The following is a 25,007-nucleotide window of genomic DNA, read 5'->3' on the forward strand; positions in this document are numbered from 1 at the left end:
TACAAGAAATCTATGATATCTAAGAAAACTTAGGCTACGTGTTTAAAAAAAACTTACCACCTTTTTTAATAATGGCTGGTGATTTTCATTGGTCGTAGAAGAATGAGACATTGCTGACGAGACAGACGACGCATTTTCGGTTGGCTCCATTTTAAATGTCAGCAAAGACGTGAATGATTTAAAAAAATAAACATTCGATCATTCGAACGACGTTCGAAAGTTCTAAAATAGCTTAAAGAGCAATGGAGTGACATTATTTAATTTAGTGTCGGACGGAAAAAAAGGAATCGCTTTAAAATAGTCTTCACATTGAAAAATCTTGACAAGTTATGGATGTATTATCTGTGTTTCTTTTCTCCGAAAGGGTTTAATTGAAACTTAGCAACAATTTCGGTTTTAATAAGCTTTCTTATAAACCGTGAAAAATATTCAAAGTTTTGTGTTTTTAGAAGTTCTTGTATTCATTTTTATTGGACGCACTTTAATTAAAACAGCTTTATTTCAATCTATTTTTTTAATTATTTATCTTTTTTGGACAGTTTTTTAATCCCTCCTCCAACTCAAACAGATTTGAGACGTTCAAAAACTTCTTTTTTAAAAAGAAACGCCGGTAAAAGGCTATAATGAAAATTTCCGTCCGACACTAAATTTTTCAAGAGAGTTGTACAAATGGTGCAAAATGTACGAAAAAGTAGGACCTGCCTTGGTATTAAATGTTATTTTCCCATAGCATAAGCCTAATTAAAACTAAATCAAATGTTAACGGGTGTTTTTGTAGACTTTTTATTTTTGACCTATATGATGACCAATTCTCAAATAGTCCCAAAAACAAAATACCTTTTTTCGCCATTTGTTACCCAAGAAAATCCTAAATATTTTTGATGCTCTGGAGCAATTTCTATGTGATGATAGCCTTGTTTTATGTCAAATTTAAACATGAAACCATTTTCCTCAACAAATTCTCCGAAAATCTTCCAATCATCGAATGTGGTTTTTTGTTTGTACACGTGTTTGTTTACATGTCTCAGGTCAAGAATAAGTCTCTTCTTATTTTTGGACGAACTAACGCTCAGTGGATTAACCACGTGTGGCTCAGTAGCCATCTCTTTTATTCTTCCGGTTTTAAGTAACTCGTGTAATTCCTTATTTACAAAATCTTCATTGTCAAGAGCCGAACAGTTGTTTTTGAAAGAAGCCTTTTTAGGGGTGGTGAAAAAGGGAATTTTGTATCCGTATTTTATAAGTTCTAAAATAGTTTTATTAGTGCCTATGTTCTCCAAGTAAGGTAGACGCCGCCTGAGATTGCCCTCCACGGTATGTGGAGGATTAGCTTGGCGCGCATAAGACCTATTGCATTCAGAAAAATTATATACAGTAGAAACAGTATCACACTTAACTTTTGCTTTTCTTTAGGGTTGTTTGAGGTCAGGGCAGTCCTTTCGCCAATGTCCTTGTTTTCCGCATCCGAAACACAGAGATCGCTGTTGGGGCTGTTGGTAACTTCGCTGGTATTGATTCGCGAATCTTGGTTGCTGTTGAGATAGCCCGAAGATAGGCCTCCCCGGAGGTGCAGATTGTGAGCCGAAGGGGATAAAATTTTGATGTTTCGAATGGTGAGTGAATGAGGAAGACTGGTATGGGGGCCGACGTGGAACATGCTTGAAGGTTGACTTTCTCTTGGTCGCCTTTTTCTTGTTCAGAGCCCGGTTTTCCGCAGCCTTCATCTTTTTTTCATCCTCTGAATCGCTGGCAAAATCGTCGGATAAGTATTCGTCGACAGCAGCCCATCCAGCCGGAGATTTATCTGCGAAACGGATACATTTGTTTCGCTTGTGGAGATCATCTATGACATTATCAATCTTTTTGGTATTTGGTATTTGGTATGGTAAACCGGCGGTGAAATTTAATTATTCTATCTATAACGACCAACTTGGCTTTTAAAACAAACAAAAAACAAATAAAGACATTTAAAAATAAAATAAAAAATAAGCTTTAATAAAATAAAAAAAAGAGTATGCATTTTTAGCCTACGACTGTGACTTCTTTGAATGGCTGGGGTCGTTTTGTATTGAAATTATTTTATATTTAGAATTTTTCGCGAGTATGTAATGTTGCCGGTTTTTTTGGAACCTGAAAATAAATTTTTTAAAAACACCTAAAGATTTTAAGGCGCTGATTTTGTTTTCCGCCTAATGTAAAAAAGTTGCAAATCGCAAAAAAAAAAAAAAAAAAAAATCGGCGATATTTTTAGATCTTAGATTTACTTTCTATTGCTGATTATAGTTGTATATTTCACTAAAAAGGAAAAAAGAAATAACCATGTTTAATTGAATTTTCACTTGCACCTAAATTTAATTTAGCTCATCCTTAAAAATAAATTTCCTGTGAAATCTTCATGAAGGTTGGTTTTTGTTAAATTAAAAGTATTAATGTTTCCACCTGGAAATCAATTAGCTATGGCAAGTTTTCAAGCTCTCAACTTTGTTGTTTAAATGACCTAGTTATTAGCAGTGATCCAGACTTGCCAAACCTACCCTGCTAGGTAAGCACTCGGCTATCTATATCGTATATTTGCCCTGCCTTTTTTGGAATGTTTGGTATTTTTTATATCTTTTAATGTCCTGGATACTGAAGATTGCTCTCTTCCAGAAAAAAAATAACAAAATCTTTTTTAGTGTAAAATGCCCAATGTTTTTTGTAACCTATATTTTATATATTCCCTATATTTGTATCTTGATCAAGTTTTACGTCTTTTAGAGTAGATAGATGGCACAAGAAAGGCATGGTGATTTAGTCTTTCAGTCTATTATAATTTCATAATAGCTGTACAAAAAAGTAGTACAGCTATTATAGAGTCTAGTTACAAGTTATTTCACTCATTTTTATGAGTTTATTATTTCTCCATGTTTTCATTTGTTTCTTATATTCTTGCTTTCTCGTGACAGAATCCATCATGAGTCCTCCCAAATATGTGATGGCTCCATAAAAGATAAATCCAAAGGCAATGATACCCACAGATAAGCCTATAGTGACTGCATCCATCTTTACAATTGCAAATCCTGAGATTAACGCTGTTGTATCAGTGATGTAATTCAATGCTGCTAACGTTTGTCGATGGAAATGAGTGCCAATTACAGAGCCTAGGAAAAAGGAAATAAACTAATTATTAAAAGCTACCACTGACCTTAAATGCATGGAGAACATAAGAGGGTTTATCTCTTGCGTTTTTATCTCCATGGTTGTATTGACGAAAACAGTAATTTAAGATCAACAACATAGTTGTGGAAAGTTAACATTTAAATATTGTGTAATTGTCGCAAATTTGTTGGTAGGAAACAGGATAATTTTACCTAAAGGTGCACCTATCACAACAATTGGTATGCAGACACCAAGATACTCCCAAGTGACAGGCTGAATCTCATTCATCATTACTAATCTCCAGTAGGATCCAAACACAGTATTGATAGCCATAAGAACTATTGAAGTAGGAGTGGCGGTTTTTTCGCTGACACGAAATAACAGTGTTAATAAGCTGAAACTGCAAATATCGATACCACTACCAGCAATGCCGGTGAATATACCTCCTAGAAAACCTAAGTAAAATAATACTTCGTAGTTCAACAGCGAATCCATTGAATTTACAATCTAATTTGGGTATGTGAACTAGTGTGTTTCCTAAGATTCACAACAACTTCAAGTAGAAAGTAATATGCAAAATGTGTTTTTTATACTGCTTGTTGTGAAATCTTTTTCTACCTGTAACAACTAAAATGATTGCTTTCCAAACATTGAATTCTGGGATGGATTTAAATGTCTTCCGTTTGTGAATTCGATTCAATAAAAACAAGGCAAATGCGAATGCAAAGAACAGTGATACAAATCCCATCTTTTTGTGAGCTGGTGATAATTCCTTATCGATGACTTCATATGTAATGATACTGCCGAAGACTCCACCAATAGAACAATACAAAAGAGATCTCCATTCTAAATGTACCTGGAATATAATTTTACATACACGTTTCATGTTTGTTTTTGTTTTGTTTTTATACGAGCAACTACGTTTTTACTTCAGCTTTATTTGCCGAAGGCGAAAAATTTATTATATTTTTTCCCTAATTTTTTTGTTTATTTAACTGATGATATCCCTACCATTTATGTTTTATTTTTTTTCTTACCATATTGTTATTTTTTTTAAAGAACTATTCTGTAGCTCGAAAGAGAGACTACGCAGGTTTGAGCTTTAGTGACCTATGCTAATCTAGCCCAACCACTTGGTTGGGCTAGATGGCAGTTGCTTTGCTTTTGATCAAAATCTTAGCCTCAACACTAACTTACTTTGTCCTACTTGGTAAAGTTTATCATAAATATTTTGTGCCTGATATTGTGTACGATTAAACAAACAGGTTTGGAAAGCACGTATAAAAAAGCAAATCCAAAGTTATACCTTCATCCAGATAATAGTAAACGCAGCTGCAGTCATTCCACACGATTGAATCAACAGTGAAAAGTCCCTCGCAACAACTGGTGAAATTTTGAATGCCAATGTCATAACAGGGAATGCTACAGAACCACCACCCTCGCTTGTCATACCTAAATGAGTAAAATTACAATGCTATGGAATAATACCTTTGTCTATTTTCTAAGAAAACTTATAGCAATATGACTAATATAATACTCTGGGTCTCTTTAAGGGTTGACTCCATCTCACGTTTTCTACTCGAAAGGTTTTGGGCAGAAAACGTTCTAAGCATGCGAATTGGTAGTTTCTAGTTTTCTTCTCTTTCTTTTCTTGTTAGAGAGTAAGTAGAAATATTTCACCTTGTGCTTAAAATTAAGAAATTATAGAAATTGCTGATATAGCAATAATGTTAAAACAAAAAGACGGCGTCTGCTCCATATAGCGAAATGTATACGGAATAAAGTAAAATATCTGGTAGCCGAGGTAACAATATTACGTTCCTAATTTATTTAGGAAGAAAAAAAACACCTGCAATCATTGATCCAAAAATCATCATTATGCTGATCCCATAATGTTCTTCGAACAAGTACCACGTGTTAAATTTGATAAAATACGCCCACCATAGCAGATGAAACACAAAAGCTGGGATAACCATACCAATAATACGGCGATACTTCACAAAAAACTTCTTATGCCAAGGTGCGTCATGTGGCATATTTACAAGTTGGTTTTCGTAATCTTCCGACAGCGCTTGACCTAACACGATTAAATAAATAGTTGGTAACCTGATGAAACTTAAACATGCATAAGATGTTTTAGGATAGAAGTAACGGGAAACAAATCAAGTCTAGTTTTTAGGTAGCTCGTTCTTGCTTACGATAAATTTCGTGGATGAAACTTATTCTGTGAAGACGTCAAATTAAACATAGAAAAGCCCCTGTTGAGATGATCTTACGAAAAAACATTTTGGAACACTGATCCGAACGAATTGTGTTCAAATAAAGTAGAGTGTTTACTAACAAAGTTCGGAAGAAGTTTAATCGGAAAAGCAGTGATAGGTATGCAGCAGTGAAAGGTATGCAGCAGTGATAGGTATGCAGACCAACAAAAATTGAAAGCTTACCTTCCCACAGGTATTTCTTAATGAATTGCAGAAAAGTTCTTTTACTTCGTTCATGTTGCACTGGTGTCTGCATCTGGGGCATTGGCGCAGGAACTTTAACTGTTACTTGGTCGTCTACGTATGGGTTTTTCATTTCCACGGTAAAATTAACGCTGAATAAAAAACACTATAGGTCCGCCGTACAACGTCACATCTAGTGAAATGATAAGAAAATTGCATGTTGATGGCATAAATATTAACTTTCTATAAATACAATTATAACTTTTGTTTTTTTTAATAGTCATTCGAGTATGGCACAATAATTGATCGTTAAACACACCTTATTGTATAGATCTCCATGGTTTTTACTAATTTTATTACTTGATCGTGTAAAAGGTGCCGAGAGACACAAAAATTAGTTTTTATATTTGATTTACTTTGAAGCTTATTCTTTAATTCGTTGTTGCATAATTTGAAACTCGCCGAATAGGCTAAGTAGGCTTAAAATGCAATTATTCTAGAATCAAATTTTTCACCAAGATTAGAGTTTTTTGAGAAAACGTATAGTTTAAAAAATGAGACCTTCACTAATGGCAAATTCTATAACTTTTTGCAGGTATTAACTTTTAATTAAGAATTAATTTTTATTTTTTCAAGGTCTGAAAATAGCGCGCAAACTTAGAATAACAAAGTAAAGCAAAGAAAGTATAAATTAAAAAAGTTTACGAGAATAATATTTCTCGAATAGCTTACTTCAAAATATTATGTGGGAATAATCTTTTCACAGAATTCTTGTTGGGCCTAAATTTCTTGAAAGTTCCGTCCTTTCAAGTATTAGAGTATACTTGCCAGTTTGATATTCTCTATTTTTGTATCTTGAAAGGAAGCCACAACACACACACACACACACACACACACACAACGTAAGGTTTAAGTTGATAGACGGCTCTTCGCAGGACCAACATTCATAGAGATGTCATCATAAGTGTCCTATTGAAGTCAGCCTATACTTTAGTCGACAGTTAAAGTAGGCCTATCTAGATATTAAACACGTGCCCACCTCTATTAGTGTTGGTCAACCCAAACAAAAGGTGAAAATTATTAACGAGGTAAACAATCGACTGCTCACTTATTGCGTATTTATATATTAGATTTTACTCCGTGTAGGTGTTGCGTGCTCAATTAGAAATATTTGAGTAACTAGGCATTATAAATTAGATAGAGTTAATTACTTTAATTGCTTTGATCTGATTGGTTGATTTCGATCGTCACCTAATCCCTAACTATTTTTATCTTCTCAAGATGATTTCAAGCATTGCCCGTCGAACTTGTTTATCTTGTTTATGACATGATAATTTCTATCTATTTTTTAATGACAATGATTGAACAGATAAGTGGCAATATTTTTTAGGTTAGATACTGACTATGTATGTCATCGATCTTTTAAGGCCGAGATACATTTGAAATTTTTTTTTCGAAACTGTCTGAAATTTTTATTTTACAAATATTTCGAAATATTTCGAAATATTTTGAAACATTTCGAAAGCCTTTGAAAGTATTTCGAATTGCTCTGAAATTAATTTCGAGACATGCTGCAAAACTTTCACAGCTATTCGAGAGCAAGAAAATTCTGCAAATCGATTTGTATAATTTTCTGTATTTCAAAATAAGTTCAAAGCTGCCGACAACAGGTGCGCATTTTTCTGACGTTAATGAGAAGCTTTTGTGCATTTTTTTTGGCGATAAACAGAAGAAAACATAAAAATAAGTGAATACAAAGCAGACACGATGGAGTTTGATCCTGTTTGATCCTTTTTTTGATCCTTTCGATTCATGTTTAAAAGAATGCTGAAATACTTTATATTAATTTCGAAACAATGGAAAACGTATTTCGAAATATTTCTGAAATAAAAATTTCAGACAGTTTCGAAATAAAAAAAGCTATTTTCTTAAATAATGAAGATAATTAAAAGTTGTTTAAAGAAATTGTGCTGCCCCCGAGAGAGAAAACAATACGACAGCTCTAGAATATTAGTGCCTTGTCTAAAGGTTTTTTAATATATAAACGCTGCGTTAAGTTTAATCTTCTTCTCTATTTTGACAAGCCTAGATATACTTGAAATTTTTATTTTTTGTCTGAAACTAGTGTTTCAAAAGTGTTTCGAAATACTTTTTTTACTATTTCAAAATTAGTAAAGTATTTCAGCATATTTAATACACCTTTCCCGAATTTCATAAATTATAATAACTATGACGTCATCCATAATTTTATAATGGTTTGTGCTCCTCTAATAAGGATATTCAGATAGAATATTAAATTATCATGACAAAACTGAAGTTTTTAGAGCAATATAATATTCTCGTTGGATTTTATTTAGATTTAAAGAAAATAATTATTTTGGAAACGAAGCTGGGCTAATATGAAGAGTTTGACTGTAACTTCCAGCTCGGAATTGAGGCACTTAACGAACAGGAATAATTACGAAATTAGGTAATTTGTTCTATCTTTTGTTAAGGAACTTAAAGATAAGAATTATTTTTAGTATCGACCTCTTTAACTGAAATTGACATAATTAGGAAATTCGGGAAAGGTCTATTATGAATCGAAAGAGGATGGTTGTGTTCATGTCAATAGCCGTTTCTTTTTGTATTATAAGAAGAGTGGGATGAAAAAAGGGAAAAAAACGCAAACAGGCTATTTAAATGAAGTCATAGCTGCAAAGAAGAAAGCAATGCATTGCACACTATGCAGGTTACAACTTTTACAGTTTTAGAGCCGTAGCCGTAGCCTTAGCCGGACCTGTAGACGGTAAGCACATCAGTGTTATTCATTCAAGTATAGTGGCTCTGAGTTCTACGATTACAAAGTTTTTTCAGTATTGTTCAGGTTTTTGATGGTTGACATAGGTTGCCAATAAAGGATCTCTGATGGAACCGAGGGAAAACCAGATATATTGGTGAGTAATGACATAGCAGAGGGCAGATTGAATGAATAATGAGATTGCTTCCCTGGTTTGCAAATAGTGCCCAGCACAAGACGATGATTTTCTATTTTAAGCAATTTTTTTCTACTGAATATTCCTTCTTCTTTAGCGTTGAAAAATCATCTAACAAAATAACTCATCCAACCACCTTTTTTTAATTATTTTTTTTTAATTTCACCGTTATTTGTGGAAAGACTGATATAAAAAATTTTATAATAAGAATATATTATAACTCATTTATTGTTTTCAAAAAAAGAGTTTCTTTAATTGGTATTGCAAATAGTTGTGATGACGCAGTAATAAGTACAATTTCCTGCTAGTTTTTCAGAATTAGTTTATAAAAGCGCAGAATGTTTAATTCCATGGGAACTACTTATCAATAAATCAAAAACACAACATAATTTTACAATAAAAGAATTTTTTAGCGTTTCTATAAAGCATGTTGTTTTGAATTTTAGGATCTCTTGTTTTTTGACAAATTACATGTTAATTTTCTTCTTAAATAAAAAAGGCGGGAACACAGGAAATGTGTTTGTGGGAACTGCATTCCATTAATGCTATCACATCTATCACTTTATAAGAGCAAATCAACATAGAAAGGGTTGCACAGTGGGGGATAGAGTCCCTTGGGTTCAAAAGCGAAAAATTGGAGGTGCTACTTTCGGTCAAATCGTATAAAAACAAATTTCCTACGTGTTCCATTCGGTTTTATATAGTGGAAAACCTAATTTCAAGAAATAAGTCCCGGGGATTGTGCATTAGCAGTACCGCAATCTGTTCCCGGTCAGTATATTCCAAGGGACAGTCACATATTGTGTTTAGAACTGACATATGAGTTTAGAGAAAAGAATACGTATTCTTTTCTCCAAGGTATGAGAAAATGCTTGAAAACTTTAACGTCAAATCATTGACCTGCAGGGTCAACATTGCACCACAGGTGCGATGATAACCAACTGGGAGTTTGGGGGGCGTTGTGAGCCTCCCAACGGAGCCCTGGAAGCCAACATCTTTTTACGCCCTTTAAGCACTGAAACGCCATAAAACCGACTCTGATTTGATTGAAAAAGGGGAATAAATGGCAACATAAAACACATTAAATTCTTTATCAACAAGGGTGTAATCAAACCAGCAATAAGACAACACAACACCATCATAATGTTTTTTATAGATTGAAAGTTATTAAAGCAATAATTAAAATGTTTATTCTTCTTTCTTCATATTTAGCACCAAAATAACGTTTTCTGCGTATTGGAGGTCATTAAAAAATAACCAAATCAAAATCTTCTTTCTTCATAAATATAATAAAAAATTTAATAATATAATGAAATGGAACCATGGACAAAATGCCTTCATACCAATCATTGAAAACCCTCGTGTTAATAATACGTTCCACACATCGTGTTGCAAACATTAAAATTATGGGAATAGTTGGGATTATTAGTTAAGTAAGCAACATTCTTGCGTAAAAATTTTAAACTACTTTTGGAAAATTTGTAAAAATATGTTACCTTTGATTAGATTCATCATGTTTCAGAAATAAGGTACAAAACATGAATTACAGACAACTAAATTTAAGCAATGAGAAGAACAAGGATATGTATAAAGCTAATCTGTTTTGCTTTAAAATGTTAGCATGACAACTATTAATTTTAACAGAAACATTGCCTGCTGGCAATGTTTCTGTTAAAATGTTCTGTTAAAATGTTTCATCATAACATTGACCTTATCAATTCTGTATATAAATCAAGAGAAAGTTCATAAGGTTTTTAAAATGTTCTGTGAAAAAGACAAACCTGAGAGCCTTCACTACAAGGAATAAACCTTAAGACGCCCTCCCGCAAGTTACAATGGGAAGAATTATCGTGATCACTGAGGTGTGGAGCTTGTTGTAGTGCATGCCTACATTATATTTCCCAATACCGTTAATAAAACCTGAAGGAAATGAATCTACCAAGGTTCTGCAGATAAAACTTGTTTAGGTTTAATAGGTTTCGATTTAGAAATCCCTTTGACGAAAAAGATTTTAAGTTAAAGGTTTGCTTTTTACAAATGGAAGAAGTCGCGTCATTAGTGCTAGAAGTGCCACATTGATTAACTAACGTTTGGGTTAATGCAAAAGGAACAACTTCGAGTTGATACACACGTTTCCTTTTTCTTTTCTTTTGCTTTGTTATCATAACCTATGACAACCTAGCTTAAAATATTGAGCAGAACGCTTTAACGTAGCTTTACTTAAACTTAAAGAAACGGAAGTGATTAGGTTTAAATTGCCCAGAATGTTTGTCATTATCGCAGAATAAAATAGAAACTGTTGGTAGAGCAGTTTTTTAAGATATTAAAAAATAAGAACGACAAAATCTACGACATATCCAAATATATCTTTCAGCAAGCTTTCGCCAACGCCCAGGTTGGCATGTTCACACTGCTTCTAAATTTTATTTTACAAGTTAGAGATAAAATACTAAACATAATAGGATATAATAGGAAGAAAATAGAGCTATTATAATAGTTCTAAAGGCATAGATTTTACCGTGTTATTTAAAATGGGACGGTCACGCTCAATTAATAAGCTCTCCATCAGAGTAAGTTTAAAATCTTTAGACTCTTCCGCAAGTACTGAGAAGTTGTGAAACGATGCTGGAGAGTAATTACAAAACATTAAATGTTCGAGAACGGCACTGGCCTGGGGACCAAGTTTAACGCGTTTACCTGTAAGTGCAGAAATACCTAAATGCTCAGACATACGGACTTTAAAATGGCGTTTTGTTTTGCCATAATAAGTGGCGTTGCAGCCACTACACTTAAAACAGTAAACGAGTCCGGAGCGTAACGATTCGGGTATTCTGTCCTTAAAGGCAAAGCAGCTACGTATCCTCCTCTTAGAAAAAAATATAAGTTTAACATTACAATGTGCCAGTTTCTGCTTAAACAAGCGGTGCAAACGTGTTCTAATTTGTAAGGTAATCTTTCCTAAAAAAGGTAAAACAAGGACTAACTCTTTCTTAGGAGCAAGGGACACTTGTTCCTTCGGTTCGTAATTTCTGCTCTTGAAAATTAATTTCTGCTCTTGAACCTTGTGTATGCCGGCCGGGAAAAGACTTGTGCCGGATGCACAATTGCTGCGCCCATCCATGTGTTGGCGGTGGCAGTGGAAAAAACGACGTGTTGAAATGAAAAAAGTAGGTCAGTCGATCGCAGAGCCTGACTGACGCTGGCTACGCCCCTGGTTGAAAGAAAAAAAGCGGTTATTATTAGAAATTGACAATAATTTACTCATGTCTTTAGTTTAAACAATAGTTCATTAACCATTCTTTCAATTTCAATAGAAAAAACTTAGCAAAAGTTGAACATGTCCAACTTTTAAAAAATCTTAAAAAACGGAAAAAAGTTGTTCATCTTTGCTGTTTACACGGTAAGTTTTTTTTATCTTACATTTAAACGGTCCGTTTAAACTTACCGTGTATTTTAGCTTTAAGGTATACAAAATGTCAATGCAAAGTTAAATTTAGTTTTACTTTAATAAATTCTTAATTAACTAAAATGTTGGTTCTCTTTATTGTCGAAAATTAACTGCCACTAAAAATCACTCCATTTTTTATTGCGGATAAAAATTATACGTAAGATATATGAGTTGCTACAATGAACTCAAGTTATGCAATTTCATATGGCGTTACGTTAGTACTACTTTGTGGACAATTAAAATTGTGGAGCATCGATCGAAAAATTGAAAAAAATTGATATCTGACTCACCTTTTTTAATTTTCTCACTAAACATAAAATTTATAATCTAATAAATTCAGTTAGTATTAAATTATGTAGTCATTACGCATAAATTATGCAGCCATTACGCATAAATAATACAGAAATAATGGTTAGAACTTTATCAACATTTGTATAACTGCTGCTACATCAAAGGTCAAGAGCATCAAGTAACAAAGACCAGAAGAATGATCGCCAGCATGATAACACTTGATTTGAGAACAAGAAATAATTATTAGATATTTTGGTATAAACATTCTTTCTTGCCAGGAACACAAATCACAGTTAAAAAACTGGAAAATGTTTTTTTTTTGCGTGATATCGAATATGCTCATTAAAAGATCTTAGACTATAAGGAAGGTTAGCCTAGTTAGCGAAGGCTTCTCCGAAAATATTAAAATTTAATTTTTCTGATACAAAAACTTAGACGCAAACGACTGTCTTACAGCAGTCACCGAGTTCAAATCAACCAATAAACACAAATTAATTTCTCAAAGCACACATCGAATTCAAAATCATGAGCGAGTACTAGGTCAGCGTGGTCACACCTTACTTTCCTAAATAGCTTGGGAAAAAATTATATTTGTTTAGGTGAGTGAAATCGCTCAAACCATCGAAGACCAGGCTTTCCCGACAATGATCATGTGAGCAAAAAACAATACACGTAACGGTCAGTATTCTGGCTGCAGAAAACCCGTTTTGTCCTCTGCCGTAATTTTACCCAGCTGGGTTTCCTGGATACAGCAAAATATGATTTAAAGACACAAAAGAAACTTTTTAGAACTTTTCAGGAACATTCTGTTTTGTTTTATTTGTTGTGAGATCTGATGACGAATATTATATTTTTCTAAGCATTGGTCATATTGTTAAACTTAGTTTTGCACTTGTAAACAATCGAGAATTAATAGATCAACATCTACCACAAATTATAGCTTCAAGGTTAGTGGTCAGGTTGTAATATCAACATAAAAATTGATTTTTTTAAAAAAACGCCTTATGAATTAAGACTTTCCTGATGAATGTCCGCCCCTTTCAAAATATTTAAAGCTTACTCCCCATGAAGTCAAGTCGCGATACGTTGGATTTTGATTTTATTATTTAAAGTTTCAGTGCATATGTTATACATTTACATAAAAGGGATATGTTTAGTATATGTTTTTTACTGATCATAACAGCTGTTGGCAGAAAAGTAATTTCGAAACTTGCTTAACTTTCAAATTCATATATCACGAACTCAAATTTGATGTCATTGTAGTCATAAACAAACCATTGTTTGTAAGAAGATTATGTCTGGTTATTAATTGAAAGGCGGGAACAACGAACCGAAAATAACGATCAATGAATGATAACACTATGTGATGTGATTTTATTAGTTGCTATTCCAATAATCTTTTAATTCAATTTTAACCGAGAGACCAATTAGATGGATTATATTACGTAAATTTTGAAGTTATGTAGCTAACTTGTTGACTAACGAATAGTCTCTATATTAAGGATAATGAATCAAGCTAAATAGGCGATTAGATAACAATTCTGCAGTGTCATCATCAAAATATTGCAGGTCCGCCTGTTTAGCCTTCCCTTACTATGACGCGTATTTTTTGTTAAAGGACTGATTTTAGCGCTGGGAGAATATAAGCATCGGAGAAAATTCCACACGACACGAAAACTAGTGACATAAAATGTGAAACTCGCTCACTAAAGCTAAAAAATCCTGGAATGAAAGAAACAGATAAATGATCAGTATGAGTAGAAAACGATAGGGAATTCTATTACCAAAGACAATTAAAGCTGTAAAATAAATTCATTGCATTTGTTGCAAAGTGTTTTGAAATAGCAAGAAAAAAAAACGATGTTTGTTAAGCATTTAGCTAGTTGATTGGTCCCATAAACGCCTGATCAGAGAATTTCAACTCATGATAGAAACTCTAGTTGCAACCTTGTTTCATATTCATAGTTGTCAAAAATCCTTATTTTGAGAAGGAAAAAATCCAACTGGCTACTAAAAATAAAGTGGTCGAATAAAGTTAATCAGACAGACATCTAGTGTATTTTTGTAATCAGCACTAGCCGATTTCCCGTGGAATAATCCACTGAATCTCTCATTCAACCGATGTAAGGGATATCATACAAAAACATACAACACAGTAATTTGAATTTTCAAAACTCACATTTCAACCTTGACCCCGGGCTCTTTGTCTCTTTTATAACGGGATGGCATAAAGAAAAAAAGCCCTAGGATCGAGGTTGCTCACAATCTGCATTATTCTATGTTTATAAACGCTGAAACAAAAAATCTAAAAATATAAGTATGTACAACAACAAAAATAATAAAAAAAATATGAAATAAAAATGGAAAATGTCCAAAAAATCAAAGGCGTATAACAACCGTTACGTAAAAAGCGGAATACGCTAAAACTATATACTTGCTTTGCCATTCCAGAAATACACCAGGAAGAAAAAGAATACCAAACATTAAAAAAAATCCAACATTTTTCGTTAAGTCATACAAAATCAGCTATTCAGTCTGTTGCATACGGCAAACTTTCCAAAGTTACACTCAAAATATAAGAAATTAATAGTTGAAAACACATGAAAAAGAGAAATAAAATACTTAAATCATTTAGTATGTTGTATATCTACAGAAATATTTCAATCCAAAATATTAAAAGAACAGTTTGTTTTAACAGGCCTAGACTTATAATCAAGAAAATCAAAGAACATAACAATGCAGCATTTTCGAATTTAAGAATCGAATAAGTTTCAAACGATTGTAACGTAACAGATGTAAACATTGATTTAAGTTTAGGTTTTAGGTTTAGGTTTTTTATAACGACATCAACAATACATCACACAGTCTGTAGTGTTAAAAACAGTAACAACGGAAAAATTAGTTTTTACAGTTTATGTAAATTCTTCTCTAGGTGAATATTTATCATAGCACATCCGTATTTCATTCTCAACAGAGAATGCTACACCCCGATCAGACCTCTGATCATGACGGTCGAGTATAATGATAAGTCATATTGAAGTCTGCGGCTCCCAGTTCTGGGGACCGCGGATCGAATTCCGCTCACTGCTTGGCAGTATGTTAGTGATGAACAAAGTAGTTTTTCTTCAATATGACTTACACGCATTATACTCGCCCGTCATGATCAGAGGTCTGATCGGGGTGAAGCATTTTCTGTTGAGAATGAAATACGGATGTGGTATGATAAATATTCACCTATATGTATACACACCATCCGGATAAACTATCTGAGTTCACCACTAACATATTGCCACACGTAGTGTAGTGGGTTCGTCTGCGACTCCCAGTTCTGGGGACCGCGGATCGAATCCCGCTCACTGCTTGGATGTATGTTAGTGATGAACAAAGTAGTTCTTCTTCAATATGACACCTGATTTTCTTTCGCTTTCTCAGTAGTCCAATCGGTTTTTTACTTCGATAACTAAATTTCGCTTCATCCTAAAGAGAACGAATTGAAAATTTATAGCTACAATTGTCTGATGCATTTCCTTTCAATTATTTTGTGATGTTATATCATCGTACGTTTTTTTTCGTTTTAAAAAATACTTCTGAAAACAACATTATTAACTTCGTTCGACAACAACTGTTAGTTTTTTACATTTTGAATTCGAATTACAGTCATATTCGAATGCGATACAACCTCGGTTCCAGAACACAAAAATGTAAAATATAGAAAAACATCTAAGCTTTAACCTAACCTCATGATGAGTAAACATTGGCATGCTTTGTTTAAAGTAACTTTTTTCAGGATTACCTTAAAAAACAGACAACCTTTCTCGCTTCGGTTTTCTTTTTTCAGTTGATAAACAACTTGTTTTCATGACATACGGCGCGTGCATGGTAAGCCGGGCCTAAAATTGAAATTATTTCAACCGTAACGACTGAGAACTGACTGTAGCATAAATGACAAATGGATCCCCTGTTTTCTCATTTAGCGGCTTGCTTATTTTTTTAGTAAATTTTAGCGTCCGGCCACGCCATAAGAAAGTGAGCCGTACTTTGCGTATCGTGGACTCACATGGTTACTCACACAAGCGTATTATTATATAGACTAGTCGATAAGGGCCGTGGAGAAATCCAATTAGGCAGAAGGACAATAAAAAATAGGTTGTTTTAGATTTTTTGCTGACGTCAGCAGTGCAGGTACCAAAAAAATTGGCGAAGTTTTTTTATTATTTGCCTGTAATGTGTAGAGGTTAAAACGCTGATCCAAATAATATATAGGATCATATGTTTTTGACAACGCCTCAGAAGTGTAAGGATTTAAAAACTGACGTCACCAATGGCCTGTTAAAACCCGAAATATTTTTTGAGAAATTTGTGTACCTGTTGCCTTCATCACATAGATCTTGACACGCTGATCAAGGAAATATATAGGATCATGTACTTTTGACAAACGGTTGCAGAGATATTAGGGTTTAAAAGTTCTTTGATGACGTCATCGACCCGTCTATTCCGAAACAAATGTTGGGACCCAGGTTTAGGAAAATTACCGAAATTGGTCCTAGGTGGTCCCTAGTTACCCACGCTGTTAAAAATCATTGACGTCACCACCTCGTTTCCAAGTTATTTAGCCTGAAAGTTTTAGGTGCACTGTAATGGCTTCATTAATTTAAAGGAACATCAAACGAAAATGAACACATCTATTTTGCCTGTTACGGACAGACACAGTCTCCGTATTATTATAAGAGATTAGTTTATTCGTTGCTTGTACTGTGCAGAGGTTTAAACGCTGACCAAGAAAATGTATATGATCATGTCTTTTTGTTAAGCGGTTAATAAGATATAAGGGTTTTAAAATTTTGCTGACGTCAGCAATGGCCAGTCAAACCCCCCAAAATTTTTTTTTTAGAAATTTGTATACCTGCTGCCTTCATTGTATAGGTCTTGAAACGCTGATCAAGATAATGTATAGGATCGCGTATTTTTGACAAACAGTTGCAGAGATATTAGGGTTTGAAGGTTTTTTGGTGACGTCATCAACCCGTCCATTCCAAAACGGATTCGGGGACCCAGGTTTGAGAAACTTACCCAAATTGGTCCCAGGTGGTCCCTAGTTACCTACGCAGGAGATGATGTCAGTTATTTCCACCCGTTTCCAAGTTATTTAGCCTTAAATTCAAAAGTGCAATGCAATGGCTTCACTAATCTTAATATACTTTCCTTTGACGTCAATATTGCTTTAACGTCAAAGTTTGGTAATTTACAGAACAAATTTATAGACGATGTTTTATAGACTTTTATCTACTTTGCAAAAGTCACAGACAGACAGACAGACAGACAGACAGACAGACAGACAGACAGACAGACAGACAGACAGACAGACAGACAGACAGACAGACAGACAGACAGACAGACAGACAGACAGACAGACAGACAGACAGACAGACAGACAGACAGACAGACAGACAGACAGACAGACAGACAGACAGACAGACAGACAGACAGACAGACAGACAGACAGACAGACAGACAGACAGACAGACAGACAGACAGACAGACAGACAGACAGACAGACAGACAGACAGACAGACAGACAGACAGACAGACAGACAGACAGACAGACAGACAGACAGACAGACAGACAGACAGACAGACAGACAGACAGACAGAACTGGCGTATTATTATATAGACTAGCCGGGAAACCCAGCGTTAAAATCACCGGGATGAGCCACAAGTAACTGTTATTGAACGCCCTAAGGAGCGCTTAAAAAGAACTGCAAACTGTGCGACACAGTCAGGTGGAGCGCTTTAGTGCAGGTATGCAGTATGTCGTAAATCAAGTGAAGCGCACACACCATTATAGTGTTGCAACTGTAACATATTTTCAAAAAATAACTTTCCCGCAACAAAGGCTGAAATAAAAACACAGTTTACAACCGTTGTGACTCCGTCATAGCAAAAACAATTGGTCAATATTATTTTATTTTGGGGAATAAGTTTTTGTAAAAGTTAAAAAATTAATCGTGACACGGGACTGAGCGCTTAGTACAGTTAAACGGTGTTACACAGGTGTATAGGGATAATACCCTTTTGAAAAAAACTTTCTTGCAGACTCTGTTTTAATGAAAACACAAGAAACAGTCCTTCGCTTCTTGCACAGGGCTAAGCGGTTAGTCCAAGTAAACATTGTTGGACATTCGTACAGGCGTGATTCCCAAGAAAGTTTAAAAATTAATTGTCACAGTGGGCTGACCCGCATAGGCGTAACAGCCTTTTCCAAAAACACACTATTGTTAACACTGAGCTGACCGCTTAGTACAGTTAAACAGATGTGAACAGTACCCTTCTCCAAAAAAACTTTATCACAACTTCGGTTTAAGTGACAACACAGGAAACAGCCTGTCGTTACTCCTCCAGCTAAAGCAATTGCTCAGCCATTTTATTTGCAAAAAATTTTTTAAGGAAAATAATTAAAGGTGTAGCTACCTAGCTAAACTGCATTTAGCATAAGATTTATTGCTGAGAATATTGCGATATTTATAGCCAAACTGAATTTTTATACTCTCACTTTTTAGGTAAATATATGAGATAGATAAATGGCATACATAAAAATAAATATTGGGTTGGAGAAAAACCTCTTATACCAAACAAAATTAGTAAAAAGTAAGGCTGTTGGCTAGCTAACTAGCCTTTAAAATATTCGTTCCTAGCCAAAAATCCTAAAACTGGGGCGTTTAAGATCTGTACGTAGCTAAAAAACGTAACAATATATTCATCTTCACATTTTAAAACATAAAAAAAACAAATATTACAAATATAAAAAGCTTATTAAGACAAAAAGGTGAAACAGACTTAGAAACAATATGTTTCTTCGTTGGCATGTCTAGGCCGCGAAAGTCTTGATTGGTTTTTCAAAGAATCAGGCGTTTTGATTGGTATACACGTGTGAGCGGTCAAAACAAAGTCAGTTAAACTGTCAGTAAAACCATCCTATTTGTTTTCTGTGGCTCCTGAGCGGAATCGGCGATTAAGGTCACGGGGGTAAATTGTTATTAAAAATGGTGCATTTAAATAATGAATTCATTTTAATCACTTAATTTGTTTTTTAAATTAGAGGTAACATAGCTACTTGTCTTTTTTCGCTTTTGCGATGTTGTACTGAGCGAGACGTATTTTATCAGATGTTAGGAAACATATTGTCATAAACATGCATATTTGCTGGTGTTTGTCCGTAGCTTCATTAAAAGTTGTGACGTTTTATCATTTTATTTTATTATTATTTATCGCGACTTAAAAAAGTTTTAGCAACTGCGGATTGAGATTATCAGAAAATTTACAATTCTACAACAATCTAAAATTTATTAATTTAGCGATTGGTTGCAAGGGTTTTTTTGGTGTGAATTAATTTTGGGGAATCAAAAAGTGGAATGTGGTACTACTTTTTTTGATAATCAAATTACAAAAACGCTGAAAAAATGAAATGTGCATCGTTTTCGTTCATCATTGACTGTTTTGACGAACAACATTACCCTCCAAATCACCTACTCATATTCGATTCTAATTCTTGAACGATTTGTGATTTTTGTTGTGCATTAAACATTTATTTATTTTAGCGAATGGTCAAAATTTTAAATTTAGTGTGACTTGACTTTCGCGTATGTTGTCGAAATTCACCATTTTCACTAAATTTTCTCCGCAACAAAATTTTTCACCTTAAGGTACCTGATGCTAAGATGTGACATGGAAAAATTGTAATGAGGCAGAAGGGCTGACGTTGAAAGATAAAAAATCTCTGAGAATCTCGTTACATGACTGAGTTTTGATCTTCCTTTAAGAGAGAGTCTACATGTTATAGACTTCAATCACATTGTCATATTAAAATTGTGTAGCGTTCAAGGCATATCACAAAATTTGTGGTTAAAATAGCAAATTTATTTTTAATAATTGCTAAGTTAAAGGTGTGCTTAAAATTTGAGATTATAAGGTAAAACTGGCCATGTTATGTGACTAATTTTAGAAAGCTTCCAAGTTTCTGGATTATCTTGACTGCTTAAGTAACGTAAAGGTTTTTACAGATTTATTCTGTAAAAATATTGAAATTATATATTTTCATGTATTGTATCCTTATAATCGGGAAAATGTAATAACTCTTGTTAGAATTATCCTTTGAATTTAAAACTTACAACACAACTTTGTTTTATCAAGAAAAATTCCTGCATGTTTAGGACACGTGATTTATATCCGATGTCGTAATTTTTTTGAGTTCTACCTGAAAATACGCAAAACCAAATTTTTCGGAATTTTATTTTGGAATTTTTTAGGCGAACTATGCAAAAACTGCAATAATGTTAAATAACTTTTATTTGGCTTTCAGAATCCTTAAACAGAAGTAAGGTAATTGAATTGAGTAGATAGCGGTATTTTGATCAATTTCCCAAGCTTTCGATGACGTCACAAAAAACTGCTAGGATAGGCAAAAATTTATTGTTACCATTTTGTTTGTTGTGGCGTACTCTATAAATATAACCATTTCTTAATGAATCATCTAAGGAATCCTAATTTGGCAAATTATGTACCTTATTTTTTCCAACCCTCTTGAAAGCGCTTAATCTAATCACTTTACCCACAGCGCTAGCGGAGCAGTTTTTTTAATATATATCAAAGTAGTGGGGTCAGTCAATATTGGAACAGAAGTCCAAGAACTAAGTGGGCAAACATTTTAAGGGTCGCTTTGCCGACTCTGGAATTTTTTTCAAGAATATTTTAGTTACCTAGCTGCTTTGTAGATTCTAGTTAATTTTGTGCTCTTTTTGGTTTACTCTAAAAAAAAAATGTGTCATGATATTGAATAAATGTATATATTACTTTCTTAGTGCTAGCAATGTTTATAGAACCGTGTTTATCGATAAGCAGAAACTAAAGGGCGAAGACTAGTTAATCCCAAAACCTTTAATTATATAAAACACTTTGAAAATTCTTGTGTGAAGAAAGAGACAAAATACTGCAGTGTCTGCAGTGCCTCTTGAGAAATATGATGTGAGCTTTTAATTGTATTGCTAACTTGAAGAAACAAGCCAGCATTTCATGGGTAGTATTGGTAAACGTTTTTAAAAAGGGCAGCACATTGTGACAAATATGTCCAGCATGACAACCTATGTTTTTAATCAAAGCTAGAAATATTTTGCAGTCACTATCTTTTTATCGGATGACAAACTTTGAGTATTGATTGGGGAAAACTGATATTATGAAAGCTTTAACTATAACAGATTATTGTAAATTATCATATGTTAATAAGCTGTTCAATATTGATCTATATTATAGGTCACCAATGTATTGATCTATTGATTGGTGACCTATAATGCCAGACCCTCTAACCCTTTATATATTGTGTCGTGGAATATGAGAATGTGCCAGGTTGAGATTAATCAAAGGTTGATCTAAAAATAATGACAAGCTCATTTGGTCTTGAACTTTTTTAGCAAATGCACGACCTAATAACTTTTTCCCTTAAAAGTTCTAAATTATGGAACTCAGGAAGTACAGCTAATACGAAACTAATTTTTGGCGAATTCTTTAACATCCAAAACAACTTTTAAGTAAATAAACCTTTTCGCACTTAAGTTAACCAGCAGCTGTGTCCGCAGGCGTTCGCCCCTCCTTTAAAGAAAGCTAAAAACGCACTTGTGAGTCTTCACTCAATTCAGTTCTGTTTTGGTTCAAACTGAACTAAGCGGCGGCTAAAATGTGTGTGAATATATAACACTAAGATGTGTCTCTTGTCTGCTTTCAAAGAATGAAAACCAATTTTTAGCATAATTCTCAGTAATTTAATCTTCACCTTGCTTGAAGAAGTGTGAGAGCAATAGTGCTTCAGACAAAAAGGCATTTTACTTCTCAAAACACTGTCCTACCCCTTCCTTTCACGCATTAACAAAACCAAGTACCAGTAGCTTATATACTTGTGTCAATATCGGAAATATTCATTACGCCAGCACATACACATTTGTTGTTATTTCGTTGCATGTACATGTTTTAGATAAAGCTTGCTGCAAAATTTCTTTTCTACAAAATCTCAACCACATTTCCGCATGAAAGATTACCACTGAAATTCAATAGTAAGTACATATGCATGCAACTAATTACTAGGATTCTCCATTTCATTACATGCTTGCGGCAAAATAATTAATTGTGTGTGTTTTTTCAAAAACCTGATTTGTAATTCTTTAAATTTGTTTGGTTATCACCAAATTGCTTTCTGTTAGCCTTTAAGAGAGTTTTGATAGTAGGGTACATATTTTCATTTAGTACCAGTGAAAAAGTTGTCGAATGCAGGTGTTACTTCTGGCGGTGCTGGTGCTATTGTTACTGCACTATTCTTGCATTACAATTTTCTATACTGACTGCTGTCAATAAAGTTATATTCCATTTTTAAAGATAAATAGATTGTGCAGGTTGTGGTTAGGTAACCCATTTCTCTAAAATTTACAAACACCACGTTCTGTACTTGATTTCGCATTAATTTTTGGGAGGTTAATAACGTGAAGAAGAAAAAGGAATCTGAACAGTAGAGTGTTTTCTTTACTATGTTAGAATTACTTACGTTAGTTGTAATTTTCGTTTTTATGAGTGATAGCTACACTGTTTCAAATGATTTTGTAAGTGCACTTTTTCTTTGAATTATCATTTTGATAAAGTAAACCAAGTACATTGATGCTGTAATTATTACCTGTTTTTTTTTGAGTTATAAACAGAAGTCGATAGATATCCTTATTGACAGAGGAATTATATTTTAAGAATAACATTGAAAAATAACAAATCAAGTTTAATCTAGATAGCAATTCTGCAGTGTCAGCATCAAAATGTTGTAGATCCGCTTGTTCAACCTGTCCTTATTAAATATCACTCAAATCTTGGATAAAATGCAAGAAGGATTCGACCAGGACTTATTTAAGTTCCGAAGAGAATAAAAACAGATGCAGATAACATGACAAAACAAAAATTCATTGAGCAAAACTAAAAAATATTGAATGAAAGAAAACATATATAATTTTAGTGAAAGTAAAAATGCTTTACTTTCTGAAGAATATTTAAACATGAAAGTTGTGTTTACTGGAGTTTGTTAAAAGGCAATTTGAAGTAGCACTGATTAAAAAAAGTCTCCAAAGTTTTTTTTGACCAAAACACCTCGAAGTGGTTAAAGAAACATAATCCAAGTTATGAAAGCTGTTTCGTATCCATGGCTGTCACAATAACCTGGTTAATGCGTGTACCTTTAGGGCCATTTGAGTTTCAACTTCATTGAAAATCAAAAATTGGAATTTTGGTAAAAATTCATTCAAATGTTTTTTTCTTGAAATTCCAAATTCGTAAACCAAAAATAAAAAAAAAAGAGAAAAAAAAATGAAAATCAAAAATCAAATCTTAATTTTTTTCTCCACTATTCTTTGTAACATATGATGTAATGAACCTACAGGTGCTCTTAAAACCAAGGAGAGGAGTGCAGGAGAGCAGAAGGTTGATTTATTAGGAGCGTTTCATAGGGAGCCGAGCAGATGCCAAATATTTGAAGTGTTTGAGATCAACTATTTACATTGTGCCTTAAATATATAAAAGAAATCTAAGAAAATTAACTACACCAATCAGGAACGAAATTAATGTTCATACTTCAAGTCATCTTAATGGGATAGAAAATTTGTTGACACTTATCCTTCCACCATAAAACACATTAAGAACACATTAACTCCATTATAGCACACATTAAAGGTGTTATTTTGGTATAATATTTTAAACTCCTGATTAACATGTAATGTAAGTATGATAAAGTTTGACCGAGCAAGATGGGTTTGACGTAAATCTCGTCCCAATGGATTCTTAGTTTCTTTGTATTAATTCTGTCCTAATCTATGAACCTAGGACTGGTTTGACGTTTAACTCCAGGAAACATAATCATAGAACTTAAAATTTGAAAGCATTTTTTGATCTTTCTTCAGTTTTAAATTCAAAATAATTAATTCAGTATTATTTGAAAATCAAAATCATTTATGTGAAGTATTTTGTAATTGATAATCAAGTTAACAGTTGCGGTTATTAGTATATTATAGCTAGCGACCTGCCTAGATACATACATATACAAAGAAATAAGATAAAGATAGCTACCCCGAAATTAAAGTTGTTACAGATAGCTAGCTGTCAACTGGCCATTACTTTTGTTTTAATTTCATGATGTTATGTCGCCGCTACTTAGTGGTCATAACTCACGGTGATTCAATATGGGCGAGTCAATGGTACTATAGCCGCGGGTTAATCCAAGCCATGTGAGGAAAATTGGGAAGATAGCATACTATGGGGGCTGTTGGATGTTGCAGAGAGTTGTCTAGTAGGGTGGGGACCCTAAGTAGGTCTGCGTAGCTCAAAATAAGCATTAAATACTCTAGGACTCCCGATCTAACCCCTTCCTGGAAATAATAGATCGGGTAAATCCCTCGATATTAGCGAGGCTAGCCATATAAAATATGCACGTCTATCTATCTGTATACTGAATGGGAAGTATGCCATCGGATGTTGGGAAACATTTTTATATTATTTCATGAAAAGCGTGCATTTACTGTTGTTTCTACAATATGCTTATCTTTTTGCTTGCTTGTTTGTTCTCGTCCATTACCGACTTTCATACAACGCAGTCTGGGAACGAGTAAAGCGCTTGTAGGGAGAAATTTTTCATAATGTTA

The 25,007-nt window shown here is 33.7% G+C and overlaps 2 protein-coding genes across 3 annotated transcripts; both read right to left on the reverse strand.

The window, feature by feature from the left end:
• Positions 1–338: 338 nt before the first annotated feature.
• On the reverse strand, positions 339–2,784 carry LOC130648230 (uncharacterized). The gene is made up of 5 exons (XM_057454267.1): positions 2,749–2,784; positions 2,156–2,189; positions 1,444–1,843; positions 838–1,347; positions 339–408 (listed from the first exon to the last, which is right to left on the reverse strand). The coding sequence occupies exons 1-5, from the start codon at positions 2,782–2,784 to the stop codon at positions 339–341; spliced, it is 1,050 nt and encodes a 349-aa protein (XP_057310250.1).
• Positions 2,723–6,720, reverse strand: LOC130647788 (uncharacterized). 2 transcript variants are annotated; one of them, XM_057453758.1, is made up of 7 exons: positions 6,622–6,720; positions 5,583–5,775; positions 4,988–5,215; positions 4,445–4,590; positions 3,757–3,994; positions 3,351–3,593; positions 2,723–3,140 (listed from the first exon to the last, which is right to left on the reverse strand). In XM_057453758.1, the coding sequence occupies exons 2-7, from the start codon at positions 5,713–5,715 to the stop codon at positions 2,857–2,859; spliced, it is 1,272 nt and encodes a 423-aa protein (XP_057309741.1). In that variant the 5' UTR covers positions 5,716–5,775; positions 6,622–6,720; the 3' UTR covers positions 2,723–2,856. The 2 variants fall into 2 exon arrangements, with proteins under 2 accessions (XP_057309741.1, XP_057309740.1); XM_057453757.1 differs by lacking the exon at positions 6,622–6,720 and adding an exon at positions 6,315–6,554.
• Positions 6,721–25,007: the final 18,287 nt, after the last annotated feature.

The sequence above is a fragment of the Hydractinia symbiolongicarpus genome, chromosome 6, assembly GCF_029227915.1.
Source record: "Hydractinia symbiolongicarpus strain clone_291-10 chromosome 6, HSymV2.1, whole genome shotgun sequence".
In the NCBI taxonomy this organism is placed as follows: Eukaryota; Metazoa; Cnidaria; class Hydrozoa; order Anthoathecata; family Hydractiniidae; genus Hydractinia; species Hydractinia symbiolongicarpus.

Coding starts and splice junctions, on each gene's coding strand:
- LOC130648230 (XM_057454267.1), bottom strand. CDS start 2,784: ATGCCTTTCTTGTGCCATCTATCTACTCTAAAAGAC. Junction 1,844..2,155: donor CAGCGCCTTAAAATCTTTAG/GTGTTTTTAAAA, acceptor ATAATGTCATAG/ATGATCTCCACAAGCGAAAC. Junction 409..837: donor GTAACAAATGGCGAAAAAAG/GTATTTTGTTTT, acceptor ACGGTTTATAAG/AAAGCTTATTAAAACCGAAA.
- LOC130647788 (XM_057453758.1), bottom strand. CDS start 5,715: ATGAAAAACCCATACGTAGACGACCAAGTAACAGTTAAAGTTCCTGCG. Junction 5,216..5,582: donor TAAGAAATACCTGTGGGAAG/GTAAGCTTTCAA, acceptor TAATCGTGTTAG/GTCAAGCGCTGTCGGAAGAT. Junction 3,141..3,350: donor TGTGATAGGTGCACCTTTAG/GTAAAATTATCC, acceptor CCTTTTTCCTAG/GCTCTGTAATTGGCACTCAT.